A 27194-nucleotide genomic window follows, 5' to 3' on the forward strand; every position below is an offset into this window, starting at 1 on the left:
CTTTAAAAAAGCATGGAGGAGATGGAAGGCAGAACCACCGAGTCTATCGAGCTTGACTATCAATAAAAGAGATCTTAACAAAGGCCAAAGACCTGGCAGCTCCCATCTCAGAGAATTCATGCACAGAGCACTCTGTACCACACCAAGAAATCCTCACCAAGAAGGAGATTCTGCAGCTCTAAAGGAGCCTGGCTGTGAGCAAGAGGAATATGCTGACCTACAACAGCTCTGTCGCTTGGGATCCTATTTGAGCACTGAAGCCTTCCCAAGGATTGAGAGCCTCTTTCAGGCAGCCTTCTAGAAACAAAATCCAAGTGCAGTTAAACTTCCTAGCAGTCCAAGGAGAAGGCAAAGGTGCAGATTTGAAGATGGCTGAGTATTTCCCCCCTTTTTTTTTTCCTCTAACAGAGTCTAACTTTAGTTGCATTTAAAGCCAAGAGCAACATGTGAGCATAGCTTCAGGAAGAATTCTGCACTAAGTAAATGATAATTATTTCTGTCTTCTAAAACAGCATACAGGTTAATTAGCACTCTGATGCCTGAACCATCTGCAAAAGATTAGCTAGCTAATGAGCCAAAATACATTGCAGGTTCTATGTGGGAACAAGGTGGTAACAAAATAAATGCATTGCAGTTTTCCTGAGCACAGGCTCAGCTGTATGATTTTTGGAACCATGTGCTAAGTGCTTTCCTGGCAAGCTTGGTTTCAGCTAATTGTCTCTCTCTTCAGCTCATGAGGAGTACAAGCTGTAGACAAGCATTACTTCATCTTGAGTGTGTTTTGATGAAAGACTGAGAGGTCTGGGGACCTGAAAGAAGGTCAGCTTGGCTCAGGGAACATTTTGTGTTTACCCACAGACATTAGGAAAAACAGCTTTTATCTTAGGGAGCTTCGATATTAGTCTGGCTGCTCTGAAGAACTTGCCCTCCCAGATTCCATCTCAAAAACCTCCCTGTGCTTTGAGTCTAGACTCACATGGCACTTCTTGCCTTTTCTTTCCCCTGTTTTGCTAAGTTTGGCATTTTGCCCTCCTTGGGTCACTTGTGCAAGAGTGGGGAAGAGCTCCCATCAGGTAAATGGATGGCATTTGCAGCTCCATGATTATCTTGTGTCAGACAGGATCATACTTTGAATTAGCTGGTGTTGAGAGGTGCAATTTCTGCCCTCACATCATTACCTTGCCTAAATGCAACTAAATTTAAACATCTAGAGATCAAATATATTCAAGGTCAGAATCACCTAGAAGGAAGCAGCAAGCTCTTTTAGCAGCCCAAGAGGTCTAGCTGATGGTCTGAGGGATGAGTGCACCTGCTACAAAGCACAGAATTATATCTGGATTTGCAACCTTGTTTAGACTCATCTATGGCAGTGTCCTGGCATTGTGTTCCCATGGAGAGGCGAGAAAAAACAGTGGTGAACTCTCATTCAGATTTTCTCTAGGATCCTTTCCTAATCAGCTATCCCAAATGCAGGAAAACTGATCTAGCCACAACGAAAGGTTGCAGCAAAATTCAACCCAAAGCCAGTTTGTAAAGTACACCTGAGCTAAGATGGGCCTGGCTCACATCTCCCTCCAAAGCCAGCTCAGAGAGTTTACTCTGTGAAGGGAAGTGAGTGGAGATAAAGCTGAGTGTGCTACCCAGATTCCTCATGAAGGTCACCTTGCTCAGGGCAGCCTCTTGTGCACAGGGAAAACAGACACTATGTGGTGACTGTGTGGAACTGATAACGATTAAACCAACAGGAACAAAACAAACATAATGGGACAAAGACTGACAGCAACTGTTCCAAAGAAACACCACTGGATGGGAAAATCAAGCATTCCTCCTTTGCCATTAGGGCCATAAGAAATTGGTTCTACATGCAGCTGAGATGAAAAAGAGGAAACAGAAAGAAATGTCAGGAATTTTTGGAATCATGCCTAGCAGAGGGATGCTTGGAGCTGCAAAATGAAAATGATTGTTGTAATTTTCTTTTTGATTCTTCATTTCCCCCCCTCCCCCCCTTAGAACTACAATAAATGGCTCCTTCACATGCCAACACTTACAAGACAGGTAGGATGTTCCTGTTTGGTTTTGGAATATCAAAATTAGGATACAAGACTGATGTTTAAATGAATAGACTCAGTCCTGCATCCTATTTTCCATATTTGTGAGACAAACACCAGAGAGAGTACAAGAGAAAGCATTGCAGAAGCTGTGAGAAAAGATCCATCACCTTTTGAGGTCCTCATGTCATTTCAGAGCCTGAACCACGCTGGATGCAAGAATTGCCTGTGTTGTATTCATGAACTTCTCTAAAGGTATTGCTGGTATGGGGACAGCCTGAATCTAATTTAAGCTGACTTTATAAATGTAGTAATCAAAATCATTGGGCCTCAGGTGCCATCCATTGATAGATAATTCCCTGGGGCACTTTAAGGCAAAGTTGGACGTGGCACTTGGTGCCATGGTCTAGCCTTGAGCTCTGTGGTAAAGGGTTGGACTCGATGATCTGTGAGGTCTCTTCCAACCCTGATGATACTATGATACTATGATAATGGTTGGACTCGATGAGCTTAGAGTTTTTTCCCAATGAATATGATTCTATGACTCTATCTTCTCTTTCTTGGGCTGGCCTTGGCTTGGAAGCTCTGTGATCAGACAAATCCATCAGCAAATGCTCATCCGGTTTCAAGGCATACAGAGACCATGGATTAAATGTCTCTGCCTTGGGTTATGTTAGCAAGCAATTAATAAGGCCATATATATGATTTGGGTCAAAATGTTTTGATTCAAATATGCTCATAAAAATAACTAAATCAGTTGGTTCATCAATCAGACTACTTAAAGCTGTGGCTTCTGAGGATTTAGCAGTCCTATTAAATCCTCACAGATCACGTTCCTCAAGATTGCAAAGTGAAAACCTTGCACAGCTTCTACCAAAAGGAACTGCATTTCTGATGTGACTCAGGTCACCATCCCAGCTTGCAGATTGTGGTAATGATGCTCTGAGCAGGTCAGTTGGTGAGGTGCATTTTGCAGGTGGATCAGCTCACATCCAGCTCTGTGCCCAAGTTGTGTCCAAGCTCTGTTACCAATTCTGATCTGAGTCTGTACTTGGTTTGTTTTTTTTTTTAAGGGCTTTGCTCTTTAAAGGAAGGTTTCTGAAGATATTTCACATGACAGTAGGCAAAGGCATGTGACAGGTGCAGATCTGGGCTCAGAAATGTAGGGCTTGTGTCCCTTTGGCCTCGCCATCATAAATTTAGTGCTTGCCAGCATCTGAATTGACTCAGTGGATCAAAAAGCACACCTTTTGCAGGGTGTGCAGGTTCAAAGCTGCCTTCCCACTCCTTCCAAATAGCATTTCACTTTAGGAAAAAACCAAAATGCTTTCCTCTCCCTCTGCAAGCATGGATCCAAGCCAAGGTAATACCATACTCCACAAAGCTGCATGTTCACATGGCACAGGATGAGCGTCCCTTCTGGATAATGCTCTGTGAAACCAATGGTTACACCACAGCAGCCCCCCTGCCATCACCTGATACAGCAGACACACTCATAGCAAGCAGATCAGCCAGGATCCAGTTTCCAAATGCAGGGCTTGAACAGTTAGATGCTCCCACTGCTGCTCAATGGGACCTGGGCATTTTACTCCCCTGCACGTCACGCTGAGTTTTCACGTCACTTTCCCTCTCCCCCCACCCCCTCCTTGTCCCAAGCTCTCATGATTCACATGGCAATGGAGATTGAACTGTGTGTATACATTGATTTGCTGGGCAGGGTAGCAAAAGAAAGCAAATCCAAGCTACTTACCTCAGTGCAGACCCCTTTGGTGTTGCAATGCCATAGCCTTTGGAGTCCAAGTTACCTCCCACCTTCATGGTGTCACAGGGCTTCCGCTGCTCGATGTACTCGTTCATGGTGGACTCCAAGAGGTAGGCATACTTCCCTTTTGACTTCCTCACCCTGATCATCCCCTCTTCTGTTGTCCTCACAAAAACAGAGGGCTCAGCAGACTTCATGTAGGTCCACATCTTCTCAAACACTGCTATTTTGGATCGCTGCGTAGGACAGCAGAAACCCAACACAAGCGTTAAGAGAGGTGTGAGTGCCGCTGGGATTTCCAGCTTGGACAGGACACTTACCCACATATTGGATGGACCAGGGAAGGCAGATGGAGTAATGGGATGGTAATGAACCTCCTGCTATTTCTGCACCAGGGCCCAGCTCAGTCCCTGATCTATGCAGCTTATTTGTGTATGAGAAGTGATTTTGTGGATTAAACCATGGGCAAAGCAAGCTTGAAATCAGAGGGTGAGTTTTTTGGAGGTGCTCAGAGTAGCTCCTCAGTGGCATGGGGAAGCACACTGATATTCCACATTCATATTTACAGCTGCAGAATATCACCTTTACTGGAGACACTGACAGCCTCCAGAGAGGCACAGAGAAAACTGAAATTTTACTGTTCTAGGGGCAATCTCAGCAGGTCCTAGCATGGTAAAGGGAAGCAAGAGGGGAAAGAAACAAATGAGCTAGGGGTGTGTGAGGACTGGAGGACTCCTCAAAGAAGAGACTAATCGAATGCTTGCATTAAAGTTTCCTTTTTACCCTAAAAAACTCTTTAGTTGAGCCAGCTTCCAGGGTCCCATAGGCGATTTCTGTCTGCTTGGCCAAGTCCTCTGCACTCTCAATGGGAGAAACCATCCTCTCCACGGTGAGGAAGGCTGCCAGGTTAGCTGTGTAGGAGGATATGATGATCAAGGTGAAGAACCACCAGACGCCACCAACTATGCGGCCGGAGAGAGACCTGGGCACAGAGAGGAGAGTCAAACAGGAGGGCTGTCATGGTCCAGAAGATGCAGCTCTCTCTTGCTGGCCCATCATTTACCTGGGGGTTTATTTACCTAAAGCCATGTTCTCCAACCACTTCCAGGGAAGCCAAAGTTGTGTTCCAGTTTTTAATCTACTTTTCAAGGTGTCAGTGTAATTAGAGGAGGGGACAGAAAAAGTCACAGGAAAAAAAACCCCAAGCAATAAATTGATTGAATTCGCTTTGATTTTCAATTCCCTTTAGATTATACAATATTAAGACACCAAGACAACCACAAGGAAAGTTTAGCTGGGCAAGGCAATGCCCATCCAAAGAGCAGGTTTGGTGAGGTCCATGTTGTGCTGTGTACCCCCAGCATGAAGGAGCACCATCGTGCAGCTAGATGGCATATATAGACCTGCTGGGATCATGTGCTGGTTTGAGGGTAATTGGAATATTTTAATGAAAGGGATTAGATCACTGGCTGTGAAAAGAAAATAATAATGATGTCTGTATCACCCATTTGTTCTGCTGAGACATATAAAAACAGTAACACAAATAAAGGTTGCTCAGTCTCTGGCTGCCACCTGTTTCACTCATTCCTCTACCTGGACCTGCATAACCTCAACTAATCATTCTGCTTCTGACTTCTTCTCTGGCTTCCCACGTTTCTCACTCCTTGCACTTAAGAGATTCTGAGATAAGGGAGGAGGGGTGGAAAGAAAGAAGTTGGTTTGAAAGCCCTCCTGGGTGGTTCTGCTGTTCAGGAGGGGGTTTGTATTTCTATATTACTTTTAACTTGTATGTAATTGTATATAGTCATAAATATCTGTATGTATGCTGTGTATATATGCTTGTAAATTGTGCTATGCTATAAATAAAGCTTCATTCCTTAGCTTAGAACCAGAATCATAGAATCAGTCAGAGTTGGAAGGGACCACAAGGATCAGCCAGTTCCAACCCCCCTGCCATGGGCAGGGACATGGACACCCTACCCTAGAGCAGCCTGGCCACAGCCTCATCCAGCCTGGCCTTAAACAGCTCCAGCCATGGGGCCTCAACCACCTCCCTGGGCAACCCATTCCAGCCTCTCACCACTCTCATGCTCAACAACTTCCTCCTCACATCCAGTCTGAATCTCCCCACCTCCAGCTTTGCTCCATCTCCCTAGCTCTGTCACTCCCTGAGAGCCTAAAAAGAAGGTCACCTGGGAGCATCCTCTTCTGCAGACTGAACAGTCCCAACTCTTTCAGTCTGTCCTCATGGCAGAGCTGCTCCAGCCCTCTGAGCATCCTCATGGCCCTTCTCTGGACTCACTCCAGCATCTCCACATCCCTCCTGTAATAGTGGCTCCAGAACTGAATGCAGTACTCCAGGTGGGGTCTCTCCAGAGACCTCCAGCTGGCTGAGTTAGTCTGGTGTATTTGGAGGAGCAGGAAAGTCCCAAACTACCACATATCACTAGGTCAGCTCCTCCATCACCTGAAGCTTAAAACCCAAACTTCTGTGTTTTATTACAAGAAATATTGAAGCTCAGGGAATGGCTGTGGCCTTCATGAATAATTTGCCTACTGCCATTCTCTGTTTTGCATGCAGCAGGCAGTTAGAGAAGATGTTCATAATAAGGCCTTAAAATTTAGGTATTTTGCTCTCACTGCAATCAAGTAACCAATTTTCCTCAACCACTGGGTAGCTGTAGAGGCAAATGAGTCAAGCAGGCATTAATTCATATTGAAACCTTTTCAAATAATTGTTGAGAGTGGCAGATAATTTCAGAGTGATGTTAGTATTCATGCACTCTGTCTCAATTATTTATATGCTCCTTCTCTGCATGCAGAACACCATCCCAGGCAGAAGGTAACTTGCAATGTTATTTGATGACTATATAGGTTGGACTGGATGATCTTGGAGGTCTCTTCCAACCTGTTTGTTTCTATGATTCTATGATAAAGCCAGATGGGCTGGCCAAGGAGGACCTGTCCACCAAAAGCATCATTTCTTTCTCTATGGGAGGACCATGTCTCAGTCTTCCCTTTCTGCTGACCTGGGTCACTCCACTGAAATACACTCTATGGAATGGTGACAGAAATATCTCAGGCCAGCTAAAGGCACTGGACTAGTTCATGCTAGTACATGCCACGCTGTGTCCAGGTCTGCATGGAGCCTTGGGTCCAGCTGCTGTGGTTTACTCTGGCTTAATATTACTTGACAAACCTTCATGCTCTGTTGCTCCATTGACTGAAAATGCACCCTGCTAATCACTGACGTTAGAGCTGGAAAGAAGCTAAAGCCACAAGCCCCACCAGCTGCACCACTTCAGTCTAGGTCACACCCCTGTATTTCTGTTTTACCTGTTGTTTCATATTTGGAAGGGGACTGGAAGGCAGCTATGGCTTTGGCTCATGCCTTCAGAGGGATGGGGAAGATGAAAGAGCTGCCTGTCTGTAATTAGTCTGGGGCATCTTTGCTCAGGGAAGGAAGCTCTCAGAAAAGGCACAGAGGCTTGAAATAAAAGTAACTAGATAATGTCAAACACAACAATCTCTGCTGATGAAGGCCACTTTGAGCTGGCAAATAACAACATTCATTTTCAGCTGCAAATTATACAGCTTTTCCTTCCTGGCAGAGCTGGGGTATTTCTGCAACTCGTTTCAATCCCTTCAGCAGCACTCAGCCAGATTCCTGCCTCGAGACCCTTGATACCCTGATGATTTTCACTGCAGGCTTATCCCATGGGGGCTGCCTGCTGTCAGCTACAGATGGCTTATGCTTCCCAGCTCCCACCTGGCACTGACAGCACGAAACAGTAACTGTGGGGTATGGGAATTGAGACTGGGCAAAGAGGGTGGGGGGGTCTGTGACTTCTTTCCCTTGGGATCCAGATGGAATAGGATGCATGTCTGTATCATGCACCAGTCTATCTGGCTGCTTGCTGCTGGTGTTGGCCATTTCCCCTCATGACATGAGATGCTCTAAAGAAATGAGTGCTGACTTTCACAGACTCTGGAGGAATGGAGAGGAGATGAATAGCTTGCTCTGACTGCCAGTACAGCTAGGGCATGATGTTTTGTTGCAGATCCTGCTCAGAGGCAATGTTTGCCTTCCTTGCTAGATCGACTTAGAGCTGGAAGCTGTGAATGTGAACTGTTGTAAATGCATAGCAGAGAAGGCACTCAGAACACAGGCTCTGCAGGACATCATCCTTTTGCTCCATGGTTGTGCAGCATCTAACACAAGGGAGCACTGAGCAGCAGAGGCTCTTGGAGATTAGTGCAACACAATAAAACATATGAGTCATGAACCACCAGGCAAAGCAGATGTGATGCCATGCAGTATCCATGTTACTCAGCAGTAGTGAACACAGGTTGCACAGGGTAAGCTGGATTTCTCTGGATATTACTATTGGATTTTGAGCCAATGCTTATCTCTGCAAATGGTTGGAAAGACAATATCCATTAAGGTCTTGTTCTGCTACTTCTGCAGACTAAGCAAGAGAGCAGCAGTGCTACCACCACGGGACTCATTCATGGAACTGCTTTTGTAACTTAGGAGATAATGTCCCATTTCTAGAAGTGACTTCAACACTGGGAAGCCAAAAGTCTGGTCAAAAGCTGGTGGGACTTCAGAGTTACATTCATGCTCTAGTAAGAGCAGTCTCAGAGGACTCACTCTGCTGTGTACTTTTAAGTCACTTGGAGGTTTTGAGTATCTCACTCCACAGCTGGACAACAGAAAATGACCTTCCACTTGACTAACAAATGTGCTGCAGCTTGAGCCCTAGCTCTGGTTCATTTCTCTTCACTAATGTGCAGTATGGGGTCTAAATCCTCTTGCCTGGAGAATCTACATGTGCCCATACCCACTGAAGCATAACATGGAAGCAATCAGCTTTCTGCTCTGCAGGAATGAGTCAGTGACTCAGTTGTCTGCAGAGGTGAGGTGAGATGGTTAGTCCTTTAAAGATATGCTGAAGCTCAGATGTTTGGATTTGTCTGTTTGACCCCTGGGTTTATTCATGTTCATTATCATGTAATAATACTTGCAAATAGCAGGATCTAAAAAAAAAAAGGAATCAGAATAAAATAAGCAGGGATAACAGTAAGAGAGGCTTTAATGGATGGCTAATTCTGGGATACTGACAGGGATGAAACAGCTAGACAGACAAGGTTGTACATTTTTAACCTGCACCTACACTCTTCTCTCCTACACAGTTCAAATGAAGATCTCTTGACTCTTTCTTCTATCCCTGCCTGTGATGGCTAAAATCACCCATCCTCCTCATCCTCTCCCTGACCTGGGGACCTGCCTGCTCCTACAGAGGAGTAACAGGAACACAATGCTCCTTTCCTGGAACACAAGGCCTATGAAGAGAGGCTGAGGGAGCTGGGGGTGTGCAGCCTGCAGAAGAGGAGGCTCAGGGAAGAGCTCATTGCTGTCTACAACTACCTGAGGGGAGGTAGTAGCCAGGTGGAGTTGGGCTCTTCTGCCAGGCAACCAGCAATAGAACAAGGGAACACAGTCTCAAGCTGTGCCAGGGCAGGTCTAGGTTGGATGTTAGGAGGAAGTTGTTGTCAGAGAGAGGGATTGGCATTGGAATGGGCTGCCCAGGGAGGTGGTGGAGTTGTCATCCCTGGAGGTGCTCAAGAAAAGCCTGGCTGAGGCACTTAGTGCCATGGTTTAGTCTGGCTAGGGCTGGGTGCTAGGTTGGACTGGCTGATCTTGGAGGTCTCTTCCAACCTGGTTGATTCTATGATTCCAATGTTACCTTTGCAGGATTAAGTAGTAAACACTCTGCTTTTATTAGCCATGGTGTACAATCTACTTACAATTAGAGCTGGCTGGGAATCAGAATTTGAGCACTGTGTAAAACTGTAAATGAAAACTTAATATTCTCAATTGGAAGGAAAAGATAATGGTCACAAATGTCCTCTAAAAGCAGCATCCTGAAAAAGGTTGGTTTGGGTCCATCCAAGCTTTGCATTTTCCTATTACTTAATGTTTTGTTTCTGACAGGCTAAATGCCATCATTTTAACCTGGTAAACAACTTTGCTTCTGCTTTTCTCTCTTTTGTTTTTTTTTTGTAGTACATTAAACCCTTACCTACCACACACACATAATTTAAAAGCTAATTCTGGAATGTGCTATTTTATATCTGTCAAATGGAAAAGCAGCAGATGACCAAGCTGAAAATAATAATTTTCAGTTTCTAACTTGAGTGAGTTTTTTTCTCTACCTTTCCTTGTGAAAATCAACTGCCTTTTTGCAAGTAGAAACCAGAAGAGAGCTGTAAGATTCCTTTGTTCCCATGAAGTGGTTTTGCTGTTCTAATTTAATGCTCTAGTCTCAGCATTGATGGATTCTTCAGAGAAAGAGAGACAATCGTGCTGCTATAATCTCTTATTGCTTAAAACAAAATGCAGTCCTTGATCAAACAATTTGCTCTTTGATCTTATCCCTTATGGAAGGTAGGAAAAGCTGACAGGAGCTTGCCTGTGCCATCATAGAGTCAGTCAGAGTTGGAAGGGACCACAAGGAGCAGCTAGTTCCAATCCCCCTGCCATGGGTAGGGATATCCCAGCCTAGAGCAGGCTGCCCACACCTCAGCCAGCCTGGCCTTAAACAGCTCCAGCCACGGGGCCTCAACCATGGGTTGCCCTCCCTGGGCAACCCATTCCAGCCTCTCACCACTCTCATGCTGAACAACTTCCTCCTCACATCCACTCTGACTCTCCCCACCTCCAGCTTTGCTCCATTCCCCCTAGTTCTGTCACTCCCTGAGAGCCTAAAAAGTCCCTCCCCAGCTTTTCTGTAGCCCCCTTTCAGATACTTCTCACCAAAAGAGCATAATACATTATTTATTTACTGCAGAAAATATCAAAGAAGACCATCAGAAAACATACAAACCAAACCCCATCCCCAACCTGCTCAAGCAGCATCTCGGCTCTCTCTCACTTCTCCCTTCCCCCCATCTCCCAATCTCCCATTTCTTAGGGAGCTTTACACCTCAACTGACAGGGTTTTAATTAGAAGCACAAATCTGGGATTCTAAAGCCTGAGTGGCTTTAGGAGGATTTCCCAGATCTGCTGTTAAATTCCACTCTAATGCAGGCTCACTTAGTCAACTGACATGTTTGTCACTGAGTGAATTTATGCAGAACAGGGAAAAGAGAAGCTCTTAGATGCCTCCTCCTCTCACTGGGGGTCAAAGCCACCTTTGGTCTTCTACCCACACACATGCTCTGATCTCTGACACTACTCTGCCTGCTTGATACAGACTCTCATTACTTTCATGAGTCTGCCTAGAGGCTGACCTGATAGTAGATTAGTTGTAAATAATTTTGCTCCAGTTTTACTCTTATTTTAAACAAATATTCACCATTAAACTCTGTCAAGACAAACGAGCTTTTCTATGTGTCACTGGGCACCATTGGTCTCACTACTTTATCTCCCACCCTGTCATGAGCCCCTGATTTGTTTGAAAAGGCAGTGAATAGTCACAGACAGAGGAACAAACTTCGTGTGGGGTTGTGGAGCTGAGAACAGCTCTGGGGGCATCCATCACACACATGCTGCAAAGCTCTCATCTCCTTACACTCTGTATAGCCATGGATCATAGAGTGGTTTGGGTTGGAAAGGACCTTGAAAATCATCTAGTTCCAACTCCACTGCCATAGGCAGGGACACCTTCCACTAGACCAGGTTGCTCAAGGCAGTGTTCAACCTAGTCTTGACCATTTCCAGGGAAGGAGCATCCACAACTTACCTGGGCAACCTGTTCCAGGGCCTCACTACCATTACTGCAAACAACTTTCTTCCTAATAGATAAAACTAATGCATAGTTCTGAATGAGCTACCAACTCTTTGTCATGAAATTGGAGTGACTACAACATGTTTCCCTGCCTGTAATGCCCAGGTCCTGCACTTGGCCCACATCAACCCCAAGCAATGCTCCTCACACTTAGTCTGACTCTCCCCACCTCCAGCTTTGCTCCATTCCCCCCAGTTCTGTCACTCCCTGAGACCCTAAAAGGTCCCTCCCCAGCTTTTTTATAGGCCCCATTCAGAGACTGGAAGGCCACAAGAAGGTCACCTGAGTGTCTCCTCTTCTCCAGACTGAACAGCCCCAACTCTTCCAGTCTGTCCTCATAGCAGAGCTGCTGCAGCCCTCTGAGCATCCTCCTGGCCCTTCTCCAGACACGCTTCAGCATGTTCAAGAAAAGCCTGGATGAGGCACTCAGTGCCATGGTCTAGCTGCCTGGACAGGGCTGAGTGCTAGGTTGGCCTGGATGATCTTGGAGGTCTCTTCCAACCTGGTTGATTCTATGATTCTATGATACATCCACACCTTTCTTGTAACAGGGGCTCCAGAACTGAATGCAGTACTCCAGGTGGGGTCTCACCAGAGCCGAGCAGAGAGAGTCACAGATGGTCTCCTTCCTGCACTTCCTTTTCTAGGGTTTTTTTTTGTTGAAAAATTGAATAAAAAAAATGAGAGCTTTTGAACTTTTGTGTGTGGACTGGAGGTGTGCTCTGTCTCATGCCTTTGGGCAAACCACGCCAGCTCATCTGATCCCCAGAGCCAGCACGCCTGAAGGAGGCAATATGGATCACAGACTCTCAGCAGCAGTCCTTTTAAGAAGGGGCCTTGGGGTAACTTGCTGTGTAAATACTGCAACAACTAAACATATTGTCTGGAACTATGCAGAGGCTCCCAGATTCACCAGGAGGATGTATTGCTGTGTGGCTTTAATTAGAAGTCACAGCTTATTTACTGGTTCTTTCTGCCTACACTAATGGCTTTGGACAGCAGTTTATGATCCCTCTCCTACTGGTTCATCTCTTCCTTTGCAGAATACATTGGCACTTCCCTTTAATGGGCAAAACCTCTTTCTAAAATGAGTTTTCCTGCTTAGTCAGAAATGCATCATGCCACTTGTGGTTCTTCAGTCACTGGAGCTTGGGGAGCTGCAGTGCTAAGTATAAGCATGACTACATGGAGCAGCTACATGATGTATTCAAGTCATTCACTTAGCATTTTGACAGGCAAGAGGTACCTAGCAGCCTAACCAGAGGACTAGCATCCATGGACTGCCTTTATGTGTTACTTGGGAAGCTCTATCACTTCCTGGGATCCAGGGTAGCTTACTTCATCTCAAATTCAGTTCCTAGCTGTTGGAAAAAAGGATGAATCACATTTGTGAGCTTCACCTGGGTGGGTGTCTTGAAGCATTGGCTACCAGGTGGAATTTATCTCTGAACTGTTTCTTTGCCCACTTTACCTTCCTGAGACAAGAGTAGAAGGCAGCCTAGCTACACAGGAGGCAATTTACATACTCAAGAGCAGTCTGGAGGTTGTGCTTTTGTAGCTCCCTTAAGATACTGAAAGGCCACAATAAGGTCACATCAGAGCCTTCTCCTCTGCAGACTGAACAGCCCCAATTCCCTCAGTCTCTCCTCAGAGGAGAGGTGCTCCAGCCCTCTCATCATCCTCATGGCTTTTCTCTGGACATCTTCCAGCACATCAACATCCCTCTTGTAACAGTGGCTCCAGAACTGGATGCAGTACTCCAGTGAGGGTCTCACCAGCATGGAGTAGAGGAAAGATCACTTCCCTTGACCCACTGGCCACACTTCTCTTGATGCAGCCCAGGATCTGGTTGGCTTTCTGGGCTGCAAGAGCACACTGAGGGCTCATTGAGCTTCTTGTCCACCAGGTCAGAAGTGGTAGCTCCAAAAGTACACACTGTTATTTTCCTAGGCTCAGACACAGCATGTCTCTGTGTGGCAAACCAGCATGATTTAAGGGGTGAGTGTTTAGACAGAGGTTTGCAGAGGTCACTTCAGGGGAAAGACAAAGTCATCTGTCTCTGCAGTTTCCCCACTTTCTGCTACGAGCCAGAAACACAAAGAAACACCAACAAAACCCCCCCAGTCCTGACTCTCATTATGCCTTTGAGCAAAAACTTCACTGTGAAAAGGGCTCTTCAGGTACTTTTCTCACTTTGGTGACATCCACTCTCTTTGCTGAGAGAAATGCACAAGGTGACAAGTATAAAATTTTGTCAGAAGCTCTCTCTGGAGAGCCCCAGGAGATTCATTACTCAGGAACTTCCTCAACCTCAGGTGGCCCAGAATCTAACAGCACTCATCCTTCTTTTTAAACAACAGCCCATTGTGCTAATGTCCTTTGCTGTGGTGCTGGATTTCATCTGCTCTCCCCCAGACTCTGCTTCAAAGTCAGCTTGATGAAAAAGCTTTCTTTTTGTTTTTTTTTAGCTTCTGCCAAAGATTTAAAGCAGTTTGGATTTTGTGCTACCACATCTTCATTTTTCTAAGATCCTCTTTAGCCACTGTGCTGGTTTGAGCCTAGCTGGGATATTTTGGTGAGAAGAATTAGATGCTAGGCTGTGAAAAGGAAACAATGGTGATGTCTGCTGCACTCATAGGCTTGCTGAGATGGACAAGAACAAGGACAGAAATATAGATATGGGAGTATCTTGGGGCTGCATGAACTTCTCTCTAACCTAACCTGCCATTTGTCTGACTACTCCTTCTGCTTCCTCAACTCCCTGGCTGACCCTCCAAACTCACCTTGAACATAAGGCAAGGTCTGGGGTAAGGTAGAGGGATGGGAGAAGGTGGAAGGGTGGTTGGGAGCCCTTCCTGGGGACTTTGTTTTCTGGGAGGGCTGTTGTGTTTCTGTATTCCTTTTTAACCTGTCTCTTTCTGTCTATAGCTGCATAGATTGTACATATCTGCTTGGATATTGTGCTAAGCTGTAAAATAGAAACCTTCATTCCATTTTCCAGAACCTCTAAGTCTAGTCTCTGGGTGATTTTCTTAAGGAGGGGGGGGAGGGGGAGGGCAGGTAACACCCAAACCATCACAGCCAGCTACATGTGCACACAATCACAGAATCACAGAGTCACAGAATTTCTTAGATTGGAGAAGACCTTCAAGCTCATCGAATCCAATCATTACTTTCACTCTGACAGGTCCTTGCCTAAACCAAACCCCTCAGCACAACATCTGACCACTATAAATCCACCAGGATCATCCAGTCCAACCTTCAGCCCAGCATCCTTAATCACCAGGCCATAGCCTCAAGCACCACATCCACTCTCCTTTCAAACACCTCTAGGGATGGTGGCTCCATGTGACAATAACCTAGTTCAGGCTACTTCCAGGGTGCCTTTCTTCGATTCTCTTTGCTCTGCCCTTTTCTTTTTTCCCCTGTCTTTTGTCAGACTTCCCAGTCCTGTGAGAGAAAAACCTTTTCTAGAAGGAGAGGGTTTTTTTCTGCCCTGGAAGCTTTTCACTCTGAGCAGTATCCCAAATTATCCTGCTGTGGTTTGATTTCTTATTTCTGATTGATTTCTTATTTCTGATTTCAAATGTTATCCCTCAGCAAGACTCTGCAATGTACATTTGCTCTGTATTCACTTTTTTTTCCTACAGGGGTGTGCTGCATCCCTTGTAGAAATGGTAAGGAATGAGTCTGCTCTCCCCAGACAGTGTGTTTTATGTACACAGGACTGGCTGTCTTTTAACATTAAAACTCCCAAACTGTGAAGGCAAAATATGTTCAATGTTTCTACTGCCTCTGTTTCACCTGCTAAGATACATTTGTTGAATATTTTATTATTGAAGGCTTTGGAAACCCTGCTGAGATGAAAAGCTGCCCCCTCCCTCTGTTTGTCTCTCTGCAGCCTGAGATCTTGCTTCTTACAGCTTAAGGGAAGGGAAGGGAAGGGAAGGGAAGGGAAGGGAAGGGAAGGGAAGAGAAGGGAAGGGAAGGGAAGGGAAGGGAAGGGAAGAGAAGAGAAGAGAAGAGAAGAGAAGAGAAGAGAAGAGAAGAGAAGAGAAGAGAAGAGAAGAGAAGAGAAGAGAAGAGAAGAGAAGAGAAGAGAAGAGAAGAGAAGAGAAGAGAAGAGAAGAGAAGAGAAGAGAAGAGAAGAGAGAGAAGAGAAGAGAAGAGAGAGAAGAGAAGAGAAGAGAAGAGAAGAGAAGAGGAAAGGAGAAGAGAAGAGAAAGAAGAGAAGAGGAAAGGAGAAGAGAAGAGAAAGGAGAAGAGGAAAGGAGAAGAGAAGAGAAGAGAAGAGAAGAGAAGAGAAGAGAAGAGAAGAGAAGAGAAGAGAAGAGAAGAGAAGAGAAGAGAAGAGAAGAGAAGAGGAAAGGAGAAGAGAAGAAGAAAGAAGAGAAGAGGAAAGGAGAAGAGAAGAGAAAGGAGAAGAGGAAAGGAGAAGAGAAGAGAAAGGAGAAGAGGAAAGGAGAAGAGAAGAGAAGAGAAGAGAAGAGAAGAGAAGAGAAGAGAAGAGAAGAGAAGAGAAGAGAAGAGAAGAGAAGAGAAGAGAAGAGAAGAGAAGAGAAGAGAAGAGAAGAGAAGAGAAGAGAAGAGAAGAGAAGAGAAGAGAAGAGAAGAGAAGAGAAGAGAAGAGAAGAGAGGAAAGAAACTTCCTCTTAGAGGAGAGCATCCCACACACTTCTGCAGCTGGGCCCTCATGGACCCTTTTTCACATCTCCCACCTCTCCACAGCATACAGGCACTGATTTGTGCTGCTTTTCCCTTTTCACCACATGAGGACTCATCTTCTGCCCTCTTCCTTTCCACTCCTCTGTTCACAGATTTGCTTCCTATTACTGCTCATCAGAGTATGTTGGGAGAATTCATTAGTGCATATAGCATGCTTTGAAGTTGCCCAAATAACGGTGATGCAACACTTTTGCACTTCTATAGGCTCTTTTATCTGAAGATCAAAGTAGTAAGTTATGATTACCATGATTGGATTATCGCTGCTTAGCCTTTGGATCTAAGGGTAAGCAGCAACTCTTCTGGGGAGACACTAATCAGAATTACTGAATTTTATTAAACAGATTGGATGCTGTAATGTATGCTGCTGGTTAAAGAAGGGAGCCTGTACACAAGCTCCATGCCCTTTCCTGCTATTTGATGGCATTAATCAGGTGGCTCCTTTGATGCAAGTGAAAATGGAAGGAAGGCCAAGACACCAATGTGATGGGCTTCAGAAGGGACTCTATGCTCTGCCTCCTCCAACTCCAGAGCCTGGCCAGGCACAGCCAGGCTTTTGCTTCTGTTTCTTAGCATGACCCACATTTTGCTTTTCCCAATGACTTGGCTTCATCCAGGCTTTCACCATGAATAATCCAGCACCTCTGTCACACTGCAATAAATATGTCTTTGCCTGCTCCCCATTTTGGGGTATTACAATGGGCATTGCTTGCTTCCTGAACTTCATTGGAAAAGGGGGTAGGATACTTCCCCAGTTACCAGGGATGAAATCTGGGACAAAAACAGAAGAGGTAAAGGAAATCCCAAAAGCCAGTGGAATAAGAGGTTCTTTGAGCCTGCCAGTGGAAGGCCAAAAGGTTTTGTCCACCTCTAATGGATTAAACCATCAAGGAGCATCTGCGATGTTCTGTGTGTTGTGAGCCAGAACAATCTGAAATGAGGAGCACAATGCTCATTCTGCTGTGTACCCAGAGAGTGTGCACATGGTATCTGAGTACTGATAAAAGTCATGTACAGCATATGGAGGAGTTATTTAAGCAAGGCTTCCCTGTGAAAACACGCTCAGGATTTCCCATCTTAGCTGCAATATTCTTCTGGAGGGCCAGCTCTAAAGCAGTGTGTGACAGGCAGCCTTGCAGAGGTCACCACTTCAGGGAGCTGGAGGTCATTCAGCTCCTCACAAGCCTTATTCTTTGACAAAAACACTCAGAAAACGACCTAGCTATTAGGAAGACACAGCTCTGCACAGTCCTGCCTGCATCTTGGACAATGGCAGACCCCAGCTGAGCCAACCGCTCAGGGATAACAGCTATCAAGAGGGAAGGAAATGGAAAGAGAAAGTGTGTTTTTCTTACTGATTGAAAACCAGCAAGTGGGAGTACAGCATAATAGGGAGCCCCTGGAGTGCAGAGGGTCTCCTGCCAGAGGCTATAAATCTCAGAGCCCCCCCCTATAAACCTCAGTGCCACTCATGATGCTCAGCCAGTGCGCAGCACTAGAGGTGCGCACGCAGCCCGCGGCATTTCCACCTCGGAGGAGAAAAACTACCCAGCAGATAAAAAAACCCCAACTTCTCTCCCTGCTATTTTTAACTTTTGTCTTCTTCAATCAAAAAAAAAAAGAGAAACATTTATCTGGTCCTGAAGAATGAGATTGGAAATGTATTTTTAGCTTGACACATCTGCTTTTGGGCCACGTGTTTGGCTCCTTACGGTAAACGCAGCTGGTGGAAGGATCACTAAATCTGGCACTCGATGGGGGGGACTTTGAGCAAACTTCTTGCTGTCCTCCAGCAACCTCAGAGTTGTGGAAGAGTGCCTAGATATGCTTGATGGGGAACCCATCCTGAGAATCATAGAATCAAGCAGGTTGGAAGAGACCTCCAAGATCATCCAGGCCAACCTAGCACCCAGCCCTGTCCAGTCAACCAGACCATGGCACTAAGTGCCTCAGCCAGGCTTTGCTTGAGCATCTCCAGGGACTGTAACTCCACCACCTCCCTGGGCAGCCCATTCCAATGGCAAACCACTCTCTCTGTACTACTGTCCCTTTTCTCTGACCTGTGAAAGGGGTGAACATAGACAAATCTTTGGCCTGACAGCCCTGTAGTTAATGTGCTGCTGCAGTTAAACACAGGGAACTGGTTTTGCCTTCACCCGTACAGGTCAGTGGAGCAAACATTCATTACCTCTGCAACATTCAGAGCATGGAAATTCCAAAGACTCTTTTTTCTCCTTTACAGATGAAATTACATTTCCCCAACAATACTCTCTCTGTTGGTTATTTCCTTCTTCTGAGGCCTCTGTATCCTTCAACAATTTTCCAAATGGAAGAAAGAAAAAAGGAGAGGTAGCAAGATAACTCCTTTAAAAGAATCTCCATTTCCCCCCCTGGCTGCCACATTTTGGTTGCCATGGAAGTGCACAACCTCCAAAGGGGACTCTTTAGTTAGATATTGTGCAATTTGTCAAGCTGCTCCTCTGGTGAGTCACTTTCCCTGGGTAAGTGTGTTTCAGAAATCAGTGTGGTCATCAGTTCCTGGTGCTTTGCTGTTACCCTGTGACCTGCATTTACTCTCCCTGGATGTAATTAACTCTGCCAGGTAGAAATAATTACAAATTATTTGGTGCACTTTTAAAAGGAGAGAAGACTTTTCCTGAAGTCAAAATCCCAATTTTTTACTTCTATGCTTAAAGGCCAACCTCAGCAAACCAGTGCAAGCAAGCTGACAAAAAGAAATGAACCCCAGCTTTGTTCCCAACGAGAAGCCTTCAAGCTTCCCAGACTCACCCCATGCTGGAGGAGACCAAACCAGCCTTGATTCCAGTTTGACTTAGCCTTCTTGCACCTCAGGGCAGCCCCAGCATGAGTTGCAGGTTGCATGTACTCCCCAAGGAAACAACAAACTGATTCTTCCCTCATTGCAAAGAACATGTCCCTTGCCTGGAGAATGCACATTTGGCAGCCAACAAGTTGGTCTGTCACACAAAGGACACCATCACCCCTGAGGCTCAGGGGTGACATCACTGCTATCTACAACTACTTGAAGGGAGGCTGTAGCCAGGTGGGGTTGGTCTCTTCTGACAGACAAGAAGCAACAGAACAAGGGGACACAGTCTCAAGTTGTACCAGGGGAGGTATAGGCTGGATGTTAGGAGGGAGTTGTTGTCAGAGAGAGTGATTGGCATTGGAATGGGCTGCCCAGGGAGGTGGTGGAGTCACCATCCCTGGAGGTGCTCAAGAAAAGCCTGGATGAGGCACTTAGTGCCATGGTTTAGTCTGGCTAGGGCTGGGTGATAGGTTGTCCTGGATTATCTTGGAGGACTCTTCCAACCTGGTTGATTCTATGATTCTAGGTTGTAAAGCCATTTTAGGAAGCCCTGTCAGCCAGCTCCATCACTCCCAGATATTCCTGTGCAAACAGAACAAGGAAAGTAAAAGGAGCACAAATCTTTCCTCATTGCATGTGAGACTTCTAGCTTGGGAAAGTTTACAGACCTATCCAGTGACCCTTCAGGACAAGTTAAGTTCTGTTTAGTACTAAAATGGGTCCTGCAAGGACAGCACCAGAACTCTGCATCAGACCAAAAAGACAGGCAGATGTTTGGAGTGTCAAGAGAAGATGCCTACTGAAATCAAGAAGAGTTGCCAAATAAACACTGAGGCTCAGACTTCATTTCAGGAAGGAATTAAAATCCTTTTAATTGCTGAATGCAGCTGGTTCTAATTTCCCCAATTCTAAATTTTGTAGCAAAATAAGTAAGTATCCTGCAAATATAAGTGAGCAAAGCACAGAGCAGAAATAATTCCTTTGAAACATCCCAAATCAAACATTTCACAAGGGAAGGGAAGGGAAGGGAAGGGAAGGGAAGGGAAGGGAAGGGAAGGGAAGGGAAGGGAAGGGAAGGGAAGGGAAGGGAAGGGAAGGGAAGGGAAGGGAAGGGAAGGGAAGGGAAGGGAAGGGAAGGGAAGGGAAGGGAAGGGAAGGGAAGGGAAGGGAAGGGAAGGGAAGGGAAGGGAAGGGAAGGGAAGGGAAGGGAAGGGAAGGGAAGGGAAGGGAAGGGAAGGGAAGGGAAGGGAAGGGAAGGGAAGGGAAGGGAAGAAAAAGAAAGAAAACGGAAGGAAAGGAATGGAATTTTTTTTGGTCCTACCCAATTTCTGATTTAGATCCTGCCTAAAACCAGCAAAAAAAATCTTTCATTGCTAGGAAGATCTGGATGAAATGTAAAAGTGCTGCTATGAAGAAGAATCTCTTGAGGCTAGCTTAGGAATAAAACCCTCACTAGTCGTGGAACAATTTTGCTGTTATTTCTACCAGCTCTGTGGCTGTAGTCTCCTGTGAGTTCTTTGAGTGATCTACAAAAGCAATGTAAACAAACACAAAAGACAGCAGGAGAAAATGTTCAGCATTAATTACAGGTACACAATAAATACCACACTTGCTCTTCTACAGACTGATCACTAGAGCTGAGTACCACAGAAAGCCTGCAAAGGAGCAGAGTGAAACACAAGCCCAGTTGCACACTGTATAGGTCAGCCAGAGCACATCATTTCCATGCCACTAAAACCAAATAATGATGTCCACAAGATGCCTGTAAATAATAGATGGTATCTATTGACTGGATAGCAGCCAGCATTTATATTTCTCCTTCCCACCTCTGAGAGCATCCATTCATCATCTCTGCTAGCAAACCTCCTGAAGCAGCATACCCCCAAGGCCAGGGGTCACTGCTTGGCAACCTGTGCTGGCTCCAGGGCTGGACCCTGCAGGCAAGTAAAGACCATTTAAATATTTATCTCAGGAGAGCTGAAAGGTGGATCACATCTTTGTTCATGCAGTAACCACCCAGAACACCTTTAGGGCACACTGGTGTGGTCCATTTCCCAGCAGTTGTCCCCTATGGCACCTTGCACTGACCAGCACAGAATCTTCTGCTCATGCATTCCTGGCAATGGTCTGCTTTCAGGTCTGTCTCTCTCCCAGATTCAACCTGTGATCACAGGCTCACAGGATGTCAGGGCTTGGAAGGGACCCAAAGAGATCATCAAGTCCAACTTCCCTGCCAGAGCAGGGCCATACAGTCTAGCTCAGGTCACAGAGCAATGCATCCAGATGGGCCTTGAAAGTCTGCAGGGAAGGAGACTCCACAGCCCCTCTGAGGAGCCTGTGCCAGTGCTCTGGGACCCTTACAGCAAAGAAGTTCCCCCTTGTGTTGGGGTGGAACACAGCTTCCATCCATTGCTCCTTGTCCTATCCCAGGGAGCAGTGCACAGAGCCTGTCCCCCCTGCTCCTGACCCCCAGCCCTCAGCTATTTATAAACATTTATTAATTCCCTTTCAGTCTTCTCTTCTCCAGAACAAACAGGCCCAGGTCCCTCAGCCCTTCATCAGGCAGTGTTCCAATCCCCTAATCACCTTCATAGCCCTCCACTAGATCCTCTCCAGCAGATCCCTCTTCCTCTTCATCTAGGAAGCCCAAAACTGAATGCAGTACTCAAGATGAAGTCTCATCAGGGTAGAGACAGAGGAGAACCTCCCTCGATCTCCTGGACACACTCTTCTAATGCACCCCAAGATCCCATTGGCCCTCTTGGCCACAAGGGCATATTGCTGTGCCACGGATGTTATCCACCAGCACTCCCAGGTCCCTCTCCATGGGGCTGCTCTCCAGCAGATTACCTCCCAGTCTGTACTGGTGCAGTTTATTATTCCTCCCCAGGTGCAGAACTTTGCACTTATCCTTGTTGAACCTCATTATGTTCCTCTGTGCCCAGCTCTCAGTCTGTCCAGGTCTCGCTGGATGGCTGCACAGTGGTAAAAGTTTCATCCATCATTTCATTTCCAGAGCAGGCTGACCAGGGCATCTTCAGCTCTGTTCTCCACTGTGCAGATTGTAACATCAATTTCAAGCTGTACTGTCCATGATACCCTGGTCATGTCATGCTATGCCCATACATTTCCTTTCTACTCACAGTATGTTTTAATCTGAATCCAAAATGCACACCTTTTGTTTGCACACCACAGTGTAAAGGAAGTCATAGAATCATAGAATCATAGAATCAAGCAGGTTGGAAGAGACCTCCAACATCATCCAGGCCAACCTAGCACCCAGCCCTAGCCAGTCAACCAGACCATGGCACTAAGTGCCTCATTCAGGCTTTGCTTGAACACCTTCAGGGATGGTGACTCCACCACCTCCCTGGGCAGCCCATTCCAATGCCAATCACTCTCTCTGACAACAACTTCCTCCTCACATCCAGCCTAGACCTCCCCTGGTATTTGAGACTGTGTCCCCTTGTTCTGTTGCTGGTTGCCTGGGAAAAGAGCCCAATCCCACCTGGCTACAACCTCCCTTCAGGTAGTTGTAGACAGCAATGAGCTCTGCCCTGAGCCTCCTCTTCTGGAGGCTGCACACCCCCAGCTCCCTCAGCCTCTCCTCACAGGGTTTGTGCTCCAAAGTCCTCAGGGAGCTGGGATTATTTTTTGAGTTCTCTAGTTTTCCTCTGACAGGACACAAAGGATACCTGCATTTACTGGGTGATACTGAGTGAAATCTGTCCTCCTGCCAAACCCCAGTGGGAACAAGACTCTAATAGTCACCCAGCTGAAAGAAATTGTGTATCCTAGCTCATGGTACCTTCAAAGGAAGAATAAATGTCTTTCTGGATGATCTATTTTACTAAATAGATTTCATTCCAGTCAAACATAAGTTTTCTGAGTCACAGGAAGAACAACTGGCTACAACATCCAGCAAGTCCCTTTTGGACTCAAACCATGTGAAGCAGCACATTTTGGAGTCACAAAAAATAAGAGATCAAGCTGGGAAGGTGACAAGAGAAGTAGATATTTTACTCCTTGTTTGTTTTGTTTCTTTAAATCCTTTTCATAACAATAAAAGAGTCAATTTTGTAGAAAATGATGGGCCAGGGGACAAATGCAGATGCCCTCTTCCAGTGCAGAGAAGGTGATGAAACTCAGATGTCCCACAAGATACTCTATCAGAGGCCTTGGGTCCATGCTGAGTGAGGAATGGCAGCAATATGCTGGATGTTAGTGAGGTCCTGCTCTCTCCAGCTGCTACCCACAGGAGTTATTTTAAGCTCTGAAGACAGTTTATCAAATTGCATTTCTGAGAAATGGTGCAATGGGACACATACTTGCTTCACATTTCTCTTGCTGCAGGCACTTGCTATTGGCTGTGGGATATTTATTACTTCAGATGCCTGCCTTGACAATCTGCTTTTTGGGTCTGTATTTCACATTTAATGAGTGCTTTTGCAATTTTATGAGTGTTTTCTGAAGTTAAGGTGGCACTTCACAAAGCCTAATGGTTTATGGCCCATTTCAGACTTCACTGTGTACAAGAAACTCCTCACAAGTCCAAATTGTTGCTTGTCTCCCACTCTGCTGTGAATCAGACAGGACTTTGGAAGCAGAGATGTTAAGGGCAGTGACAGGCACCATCTCCCCTCAACAAGGACAAAATTAATCTATGTGATACTGACTGACCACATCTGGGGAAGTGACTGGTGCAGAAGAGGGATTGCACACTCCAGTGGGAAATGTCCATAAGCTCAAAGCTTCCTTTGGCTGAAGCTATGTACCTACTTAGGGACTGGTTTAGTGGTCACAGTAGCATTGGGTTGATGGTTGGTGTTCAATAGCTCCAAGTGCAGGGTGCTGCACTTTGGCCACAACAACCCCATGCAGAGATACAGGCTGGGGTCAGAGTGGCTGAGAGCAGCCAGACAGAGAGGGATCTGGGGGTGCTGACTGATACCCACCTGAACATGAGCCAGCAGTGTGCCCAGGTGGCCAAGAGAGCCAGTGGCATCCTGGCCTGCATCAGGAATGGTGTGGTCAGCAGGAGCAGGGAGGTCATTCTGCCCCTGTACTCTGCACTGGTTAGACCTCACCTTGAGTACTGTGTTCAGTTCTGGGCCCCCAGTTTAGGAGGGACATTGAGATGCTTGAGCGTGTCCAGAGAAGGGCGACGAGGCTGGGGAGAGGCCTTGAGCACAGCCCTATGAGGAGAGGCTGAGGGAGCTGGGATTGGTTAGCCTGGAGAAGAGGAGGCTCAGGGCAGACCTTATTGTTGTCTACAACTACCTGAGGGGTGGTTGTGGCCAGGAGGAGGTTGCTCTCTTCTCTCAGGTGGCCAGCACCAGAACAAGAGGACACAGCCTCAGGCTGCACCAGGGGAAATTTAGGCTGGAGGTGAGGAGAAAGTTCTTCACTGAGAGAGTCATTGGACACTGGAATGGGCTGCCCGGGGAGGTGGTGGAGTCGCCGTCCCTGGAGCTGTTCAAGGCAGGATTGGACGTGGCACTTGGTGCCATGGTCTGGCCTTGAGCTCTGTGCTAAAGGGTTGGACTTGATGATCTATGAGGTCTCTTCCAACCTTGGTGATACTGTGATACTGTGATGCTGTGACTTGATAATCTTGGAGGTCTTTTCTAACCTGAAAGATTCTATGATTCTACAGTCATTCCATTTGTGGCTGGAAAGGGATGGATTGCAGCATCCAAAGGCACAGCACAGACTGCCAGTGGTGCCATCTGAGACTCCCCATGACTGCATACTACTTGCTCTTTGCCGCACTCATCCAGTCTGTGCCTAGATACCAAGGCTTCAGAGCTTCAAGGACACCACTCAACCTCTTGCCTGGCAGCCTGACTCTTTGGGAGAAGAGGCTGTGAGCACATACCCCACAGGTACTCTCTGTCTTGGCTGTCTGCAGGTCATCAAATTCACAGTGTCTCTTTCAGGCACTCGAGAGATGTGACTAGCATGCTTAAAAGCCTGATTAAAGTCCTGGCTAGTAGCACTGTCCTTAAAAAGGATGTCACTTTGCTTCAGAAGCAAATTTTTGTCACTGTAGGGGATCAAGGTTCCCTGAGGACTGGTCTGAGACTGAAAAATGCACATTTACAAGAGTAAGGAGTTGCTGCAAACCTTCCCACCCACTGTGCTGAGTGATGTGTCTGCAGTTTTGATCTTACATTTCTTTCATGACAAATACATAGTGGCAGATGCACTTAAAACAAGAATGCTCTGGAACAACAACAACAACAACAACAACAACAAACCTCCAGACAAATTTCCCCTACTCCTTTCCAAACCAAAACTGAAATAAACGACCCCAAACTTCCACAGCAACACAACACACCCCTGCACTTGCTCCTTTCTGCTGAGGAGAGAATGGCAGAACAGATGCATAACAGAAGCTATTTATGTTGGTTAATTCATTACTGGGGAGCTGCTGAGAGATTGTAGGGATAAGTTTAGAAGCAAGCTTATAGGGAATGTATTAGAATAGAGCAGATCTCCACCTGCCCACAGTGTTGTTCTACTGAGCATTCGTATTTCTGGGTGAGGTGGCACAGAAACCCTGTACCAGGTTCATGTGAAAGATGCATGTGAAATGCAGAGTGTGCTCAGAGCCCTTCTGTACAACAACAGCCTACAGAAATTCTCACTCCTTGCTTCCTCCCTGCTTTCCCATTTCACACAAAATCCCCCTTCATAGAATCATAGAAGCAGTCAGGGTTGGAAGAGACCACAAGGAGCAGCTAGTTCCAATCCCCCTTTGAATTTCATTGAATTTCTTCACTTTGACATTCCCTGCCATGGACACGGACACCTCGCACTAGATCAGGCTGTCTAGAGCCTCATCCAGCCTGGCCTTAAACACCTCCAGGGATGAGGTTTCCACCACCTTCTTCAGCAACCCCTTCCAGGGTCTTACCGCCCTCATGCTGAAGAACTTCTTCCTAAGATCCAGTCTGAATCTACCCATTGCTTGCTTTGTTCCATTCCCCCCTCAGTCCTATAACTCCCTGACATTCTAAAACGTCCCTCCCCAGCTTTCTTGTAGGCCCCCTTCAGATGTTGAAAGGCCACAATAAGGGCACATCAGAGCCTTCTCTCCAGACTGAACAGCCCCAATTCCTTCAGTCTCTCCTCACAGGAGAGGTGCTGGAGCCCTCTGACCATCCTCATGGCACTTCTCTGGATACCTTCCAGCACATCCATATCCCTTTTGCAATAGGGATTTCAGAACTGGACACAGTACTCCAGGTAGGATCTCACCGGTGTGGAGTAGAGGAGGAGGATCACATCCCTCAACCTGCTGGCCACAATTCTTTTGATGCAGCCCAGGATCTGTTTGGCTCTCTGGGCTGCAAGAGCACACTGAAAGCTCATACAGAGCTTGTCATCTGCCAGCACCCCTAAGTTGCTTGCAACCACCTCAAGAAGCTGTACTCAGGGTACTGTGAGTTATAACAATCCTCATAGTTACATTTTTTTTCCTCCAAATTCTCTCTTCTCAAAACTATTTGTAGTCAGAAAGTGCTCTTGTGCTCTGTGGGAAAATATTGGTTTCAATTACAGAGTAATTTCCATTATCAGGATGATCAAATTAACAGCAATGACAGAATCATTCTCATTTCCCATTTCCAAGCAAAATAAAACACCACTTTGAAATGGTGACTCAAAGCATGTTGTTTAGCTAGAGCAAATCTTGTTAGCTGCATCAAAGCCACTGATCTTGCCCTGACACTTTCTGGTAAAGCTATTTCCAGATTTGCTATTCCACAAAGCCTCAGCTTTTCACCTTTCCATGCTCCTGCTTGGAAGAGAATCTGGGCATTGCAACCCCCCCATCCCCCAGAGGAAGACATTCTCTTTCCTAAATGAGAATCATGATGACAAGAGCAACAATGAGAATGAAAATCATCATAACCTGATCCTAGCACATGAGGCTGTGTTACAAGACAGCAATAAAGCTGACATTCCCTCTGCTGGGAAGACTTTCTGAATGCACCACTTGGATTCCTACTAATCAATGATCAGATGATAAAAG

General features: G+C 46.1%; 1 protein-coding gene across 2 annotated transcripts in view; it reads right to left on the reverse strand.

The window, feature by feature from the left end:
- GRIA1 (glutamate ionotropic receptor AMPA type subunit 1) overlaps positions 1-27194 on the reverse strand; it is a 156721-nt gene that overhangs the window by 14910 nt on the left and 114617 nt on the right. For both annotated transcript variants that reach the window (XM_064162021.1, XM_064162020.1), the window contains exons 12-13: positions 4594-4792; positions 3799-4046 (exon numbers count right to left, since the gene is read on the reverse strand). In XM_064162021.1, coding sequence (XP_064018091.1) covers positions 3799-4046; positions 4594-4792 — 447 coding nt within the window. The remainder of the gene's footprint in view (positions 1-3798; positions 4047-4593; positions 4793-27194) is intronic.

Source organism: Pogoniulus pusillus, chromosome 22, assembly GCF_015220805.1.
Source record: "Pogoniulus pusillus isolate bPogPus1 chromosome 22, bPogPus1.pri, whole genome shotgun sequence".
Taxonomy (NCBI): domain Eukaryota; kingdom Metazoa; phylum Chordata; class Aves; order Piciformes; family Lybiidae; genus Pogoniulus; species Pogoniulus pusillus.